Genomic DNA, 7,237 nt, shown 5'->3' on the forward strand with positions numbered 1-7,237 from the left:
GTTCTGGATGATGTCCGTTTCGTCTTTTAGTTGTATTCTTGAAGTGGTTGTGCTAAGCAGCAATCTCCGGTGTTTATCTATGCCGCCATCTTGGTTTTCTCTCTGTACATTTCTTGCAGTGTGACAAGCGTAAGCCCTGAGAAGCTGCCAGTGTACTTGGCTGGCATTTGGCTGACGGTGATGTATTGTCTGTGCATTGAGTACTCGCCAGGAGCAGCTACATGCAGCCCTGGATAGGGAGTTGGTGGTTTCCAGTGGTTTCGAGTTCAGAATATAATATTTGAATGCACATTATTTTTAAAAGTAATCTGCTTAAAATGCAGTTTTGATCAAATGTGGAACTTCTGAATCATCTCTGTGGAATATGGTTTGCTCTTGAAATGTTAAGTAATGATGTGATGTTTGATAGACTGGGGCTTTGTGTACAATAGGTATTCTATAAATACTGTTATCATATCTAAATATGTTAGTAAATATTTATGTCTTAAATATTTTGATAAACCTTATGAAAGATCTTAAATATTTTATATTTGTAAATAGTCCTCAAGAACATATCAGTAGAATAGGCAAAGCTTGTAAGACTGTGTCCTGGTGTTTATTCTTGCTGTGAAACCCTCGGTTAACCTCTTTTCTTATTCACAGGCTAAAGGGTCAGATTCCCGAAATTAAGCAGACTTTAGAAATTCTGAAATACATGCAGAAGAAGAAAGTAAGTGCATTTTTGTTTATAAATGTGAGTGAATCAGGATACTTCAGAGATGCGTTTTTCTTGACTCTGCTCACTGGTATTTGATCTGTGCTGGGAGATCCAGTCAGCCTTCTCGACCACGTGTACTGATGTTATAGACAGTGTGCTTCCATGATAAACGTGGTTTTGTGGCTTCCTCCCCCAAACCATGTTTAATTCTAGGGCCCGTACTTGGATTATTTTATTTCTGTGTAGTATTCGCAAAACTTAAATGCAATTTGAAATTATTTTAGATAACGAAAAGAAGACGTCTTATTTTGCAGTAGCAGCATCTAAGGTTTTTTGTTGTTGTTACTGTTCTCCCTGAGAATACGGAGGGAGTCCAAGACTTCTCGAGCTGGAAAGAATCTTAGAAATTATGTTTCAGATTCTCGTTTCACAGCTGAGCATACAGTTACAGAGAAGTTCTTACCCAGTGTCACATAGCTAGTTACTGGCAGAACTGGATTTGAGAATCTTCGGAGTCTTAATCCAATACTCATTAACTAAAAGAAATCTGTAAAAATTAAATTTCATAAGGATGTTGTATTAAAAGGTTATATATGTGGATATATGATGTATTCCTTGACTGGTAGAATAACTGCATTTCCAGTACATTATTTTATGTCGGTGAACTTGGTAAGATTTCAGAACTGATTGGTTGGGCATGAAGCACTGATTAAGTAAGAATAATAGCTAACCCTTGTGTAGTGCCTACTCTGTACCAGGCACTGGTGTGTGTGTGTGTGTGTGTGTTCGCGTGTTCACATGTGTGTGTTCGCACGCGCGCTCTGCTTGTGATGGCCTTCAGAGGTGTGGGGACTATTATCCGTATTTTACACATGAGGAACCTGAGACACAGAGGTTAAGTGATATGCCAAATTTTTTTTTAAACTTGTTTTGTAACTCCAGTTTTTAACTGTAGTGACCTTTTTTAAAAAAATATATTTTATTGATTTTTTACAGAGAGGAAGGGAGGGAGAGGGATAGAGAGTTAGAAACATCGATGAGAAACATCGATCAGCTGCTTCCTGCACACCTCCTATTGGGGATGTGCCCACAACCAAGGTATATACCCTTCACTGGAATCGAACCTGGGACCTTTCAGTCTGCAGGCTGATGCTCTATCCACTGAGCCAAACCGGTTAGGGTGATATGCCAAATTTATACAGGTAGTAGGCAGTTGAACCAGAATCCATGTCCAGCCACCTGGCTCCAAGCATTCATTTCTTTTACCACTATACTTAGTTTGCATGATGGTGCTGTTTTTTTATTTTTATTTTTTTAAAATATATTTTTATTGATTTCAGAGAGGAAGGGAGAGGGAGAGATAGAACCATCAATGATGAGAGAGAATCATTGATTGGCTGCCTCCTGCACGCCTCCTGCAAGGGAGCAGGCCCGCAACCTAACTGGGAATCGAACCGTGACCTACTGGTTCTTAGGTTGATGCTCAACTACTGAGCCACACCGGCTGGGTACATGATGGTACTAGTTTAAATGACTTAGGTTCAGCTGTGAGCTCTCTCCTTTATGACCTTGGTATTAAACTGGCCTGCTTATAGTACTGTCATTTTTTTTTTGAAGGAGTCCACCAATTCAATGGAGACCAGGTTCTTACTGGCAGATAACCTGTACTGCAAAGCTTCAGTTCCTCCTACCGATAAAGTGTGTCTGTGGTTGGGGGTAAGTAAATATAATAGCCACAGCTTCATTGGCTGACATTGTTTTCCCTGCACAACAGTATTGTTTCAGCTACGTAAATGCTTATCTCCTTTTGACTGTTGAAGGAAGGGGTGGGATTCAGGTGGTCCATATTAGAAATTGACTGAAATTAGGAGTGCGATGAAGATGGTTACAAAACCTTCTCAAGTCTCTCCCAAACAAACACAACTGACCAAGCCCTACTTCCCTTCAGCTACTGCTTTATCTCTTATATGTAACTGAAGGCGGGGCAATGGAAGGGACTGCTGAACCTCAGATAAATGTTCCTTCCCAATAGGAGTTTAAAAGTTCTAGAAAGATCTCTCTAAACTTGGTGGTGGTGGGGGGAAGATTATTATAAAAAAAACAACCTTGAGGTTGGAGTTCAGTTTTTAAACCATACACTTCAGCTTTAGATGATTTCATAGACCTTGCTTTGATGTTTCCTTTATTACTCCTCTCAGTCCCCTAACCAAGCCATTCCTGACTGTCTAGCTCAGCGGTCGCCAACCTTTCGGACCTCACGGACCACCAGTGGTCCGTGGACCACCGGTTGGTGACCGCTGGTCTAGCTAGCCGTCCATAGGTCTTGTTATTGCAGGCAAGTTCCCATACAAAAATAGAAAGTCAAGTGTACTGCTCCCAGCTTTCCACTGAGGACTCCCCCTTGCTGCTGTTTTGTGGAATCACCCCTGAGAGAGACCTATGAAAGGTGGACCGTTTAGTACACAGAAACTCACCTCTCTAACCCTCAGTTGTTGTGGATTGTAATATCTTCAGAGTTTGTGCACTTAATTCTATACGATCATTCCCATATTTGTTGAGTTTTACTTCTGCAAGTGGAACCGCCATTCACCCAGCGGCTCAAATCCTAGGGGTCATTCACCTTGGTTTCTCTTTCCCTCCACCCACATTCCATCAGCAGGCGGGGATGAGATGATTCCATACATTAGCCTGGGACAACAGGGAACTCTGGGAAGAATTACGGCTGGAGCCCACCTGACATCTCACACTAGGATGAATTCCACATGGATCACATACTTACACGAAATGCTGACACCATCAAAGTTTAGGCCAACTCCGAGACGACTTATTTTGTAACCCTGAAATAGCAATGGTTTTTTAGGCCACAAAGGTCAGAAATCGTAAGTCAAAAGACAATGAACAGGAAACTCATATTGCAGCAAAGCACTAAGAGTCTTGCAGGGGGACTAGGAGTTGTGTTTTGGGCATGTCTGTCCTAGACGCCTGTTTAGAGCGTCAAGTGCGGAGGCTGATAAGGCAGCGTTTGAGGAGTGACTCAACTGAGGAGAAATTCTTGGCACAGGGTACTTCCTGAAGAACAATTGATGCTTTCTAGCATAAATGAAGTGTTTTTAAATGTATTACCTGAATTTTTATGCAGTTTTCTAATTACGGATTGCGTTAGTCAGTGTTTTTGCAGCACCTACTTTGTGCCAAACACTTTCATGTTGTCTCATTTGATGCTTACAGTAATCCTGTGAGTCATTTTTAAATTTCATTTATCCAATGAGGAAAGTGGTTCAGGAAATGCTTGGTGGTAAGTCAGGTGATAGGAGGAGTTCGGAGCTGTAAAAGGTATGTTCCCCCCTCCACGGTGCACACACCCCAAGTGTCGGCAGTAACACCAGCTCTTGAGAATCCCAGACAGTCACCTTGCTTTCACCCCTAACATCTGTTGGAGGTAGAAGGGGGACAGTAAAAGCTAGCTGTTTTTCTTATTGAATCAAACATAGATGTATTGGAAAACTTTTAAATTATTGTATCTTAACCTCAGAAACAGCTATTTAAATGGATTCAAATGTAACACTACTTAGTGTCATGATAGAAAGATAGGTTTTGGTATCTAAACATATTGGTTTTTACCCTAATTCTCCCATTTACTTACTAGCTATGCAAACATAAGCAACCTAACATTTCAGCCTGTTTTTTTTAACTGTAAAGATGAAAATAACTTGCCTTACCAGGGTTGTTACTAGGAGTAAATGATATAATGTATGTAAATATATTCTCTAACCCAGGGGTCAATAAACTTTTTTTTTTTTAATCCTCACCTGAGGATATTTTTCCCATTTTCCCATTGATTTTTAGAGAGAATGGAAGGGAGGGAGGGAGAGAGAGAGAATGAGAGAGAGAGAGAGAGAAAGAGAGACACATCGAATGGTGGCCTCCTGCACGGGGTCAAACTTGCAACCATGTATGTGCCCTTGATTGGGGATTGAACCTGAGACCCTTTGGTCTGCGGACTGATGCTCTAACCACTGAGAAAACTGGCCAGGGCTCAATAAACTTATAAAAAAGGTCAGAGAGTAAATGTTTTTGGCTTTGCAGACCACTTGGTCACTGTCACAACTACTTAGCTCTGACACTGGCTTGAAAGCAGGAGTGCGTGGAGAATAGCTGGGCTCCAATAAAACTTAAGACAGAAGGCAGCCAGCTGGATTTCGCCCAGCCCCTGCTCTAACCTACAAAGCACTATGTGAATGTTTAGTAATTCTCATGACTTTCTCTCTTCCCCTCAGGCTAACGTAATGCTTGAATATGATATCGACGAAGCTCAGGCATTGTTGGAAAAGAATTTAACAACTGCCACAAAGAACCTGGATTCTCTTGAGGAAGACCTTGACTTTCTTCGAGATCAGTTTACTACCACTGAAGTCAGTATCCTTTCTTAACAAGAAACAAAGGGAGGAAAGGGTAAAGATGTTTTCAGTGTTCTTTCTTACATTGCTTTAACGAGAAGAATGTCCTTATTCTTAGACCAATCAGTCTTACCTCCTGCCACTGACTCTTCCTGCCCTGGCCCTCCCCCCAAATGCCACACCCTTTGCTTTTCCTCACTTTGTTCCTCCTGCCTGGAATGATTTCCTCCTATTTACCTGGGTTACTTTAAAAAAATGTTTTTATTGATTTCAGAAAGGAAGAGAGAGGGAGAGAGAGATAGAAACATCAGTGATGATAGGGAATCTTTGATTGGCTGCCTCCTGCACGTCCCACACTGGGGATTGAGCCCACCACCCAGGCATGTGCCCCTGACCGGGAATGGAACCGTGACCTGGTTCATGGGTCGACGCCCAACCACTGAGCCACACTGGCCGGGCATACCTGGCTTACTTTTTATCCTTCATATTTCAGCACAAGCATCAGAACATTTCTGAACATTTTCTGACCCTCTCAGGGTGTTTTGTTCCTCTGGGCTTACTTAGCACTTTGCACATAGTTCTTCATTTGTTTTTCATGTCAGACTGCGAATTCTTCAAGTGTAGAAGCTGTACTTTCTCTCTCTTCTCCACAGTATGTAGCACCTGGCAGGCATTGAGTGCTTGGGTGAGGGAAGGCAGGCTTGTTTGAGGCCCAGAGCGGGGATGGTGTGTGACTTGAATGTGACTTGAATGTAAAGACTTTGGAGAAAAAAATAACCTGTATAATTCCCAGAAGGTAGCATAGGAGCAAACCTAGATGACCTTGAGTATGATGATGACTTTGTGGATACAGCACCAAAGTCACTATCCATGGAAGAAGTAATTGATATGTGAGGGCCTACACAGGTGCTGCTTGTGGAAAGGAAAAGATGTAGGTGCTTAATAATTTTTTTTTTTGGTGCTTAATAAATTGAGTGACCTGTTAAAGGGAAGGGCAAAGGTAAAATTATTGATAATTGTACTAATTTAAATATTACATATCAGGATAAGGGGCTGTCTTTAAAACTGTTGACAGTGTCAAGCACATATATGTTAAATATAATACCATAATTGATTAAATATGCTAAACAATTGCTGATTTGACACCTTGACTTAATTTTGGTGGAATTTAGTTCCAGTATTTTCGTAGCAAATGATATTATAGCAAGATGGTTCATGCCCTGACCAGTTTTGCTCAGTGGATAGAGCGTCAGCCTGCGGACTCAAGGGTCCCGGGTTCGATTCCGGTCAAGGGCATGTACCTTGGTTGCGGGCACATCCCCCAGTGGGGAGTGTGCAGGAGGCAGCTGATCGATGTTTCTCTCTCATCGCTGTTTCTAACTCTCTATCCCTCTCCCTTCCTCTCTGTAAAAAACGAATAAAAAAAAAAAAAGATGGCTCACAACACTACTTGTCATCAGTATTTTGTGTGTGTGATTTCTGACTTTGATTCAATGTGTGTGCATACCTAGTCATTGCAAATGTTATCTTTAGAATTGCACTTGCATTTTCTTTAACAATTCTTGCAGATATGGCCAGGGTTTATAATTGGGACGTAAAAAGAAGAAACAAAGATGATTCCGCCAAGAACAAAGCATAATTCTCTCAATGAAAAATGTGGTTCATTTTTCCAAACATGTTCTTTTAAATATTCCAAAGTTTATTCTTAAAAGTTGACATTAGTTTGAATGTTTTTTAAACAGTAAGAATGATCATTAAAACTTTAAAAAGAGATAAACACCAACATCATTTTATTTATTTATGAAAACAAAATTAATTCCAAATATTTTATGGAATTAGCAGTATTTTTTACTTTTTATTTGCATTTCCAACATAGTAAATGCTACTTTCATCATTGTTTTGTTTGTTTATTATAAGAAAAGTCTTAATTGAAATGGCTGAAAACGGATGTATGCTGTGGAGGCTGAATTCTGGACACTTAAGCACAGTTTACTTTTTCTTTATTATATGATGTTACTCTCAAATATTTGCAGACTTGCTTTTCTTCAGTACATGTGGGGCTTTATAGTCCTCTGTTGCTGTTATTTATTATAATATTCTGTACTTTACAGGAAATGGTCATTTGCCTTCTTAAGTTTTAAGA

The 7,237-nt window shown here is 40.5% G+C and overlaps 1 protein-coding gene across 1 annotated transcript in view; it reads left to right on the forward strand.

Moving 5' to 3' along the window:
- The window catches only part of VBP1 (von Hippel-Lindau binding protein 1), an 18,785-nt gene extending 11,955 nt beyond the window's left edge, over window positions 1–6,830 (forward strand). The window contains exons 3-6 of the mRNA XM_005885020.2: window positions 643–709; window positions 2,315–2,413; window positions 4,975–5,113; window positions 6,663–6,830. Of these exons, the coding sequence (XP_005885082.1) occupies window positions 643–709; window positions 2,315–2,413; window positions 4,975–5,113; window positions 6,663–6,733 (376 nt within the window). The 3' untranslated portion in view covers window positions 6,734–6,830. The remainder of the gene's footprint in view (window positions 1–642; window positions 710–2,314; window positions 2,414–4,974; window positions 5,114–6,662) is intronic.
- The last annotated feature ends 407 nt before the right edge of the window (window positions 6,831–7,237 follow it).

The sequence above is a fragment of the Myotis brandtii genome, unplaced genomic scaffold, assembly GCF_000412655.1.
Source record: "Myotis brandtii unplaced genomic scaffold, ASM41265v1 scaffold889, whole genome shotgun sequence".
Lineage (NCBI taxonomy): Eukaryota > Metazoa > Chordata > Mammalia > Chiroptera > Vespertilionidae > Myotis > Myotis brandtii.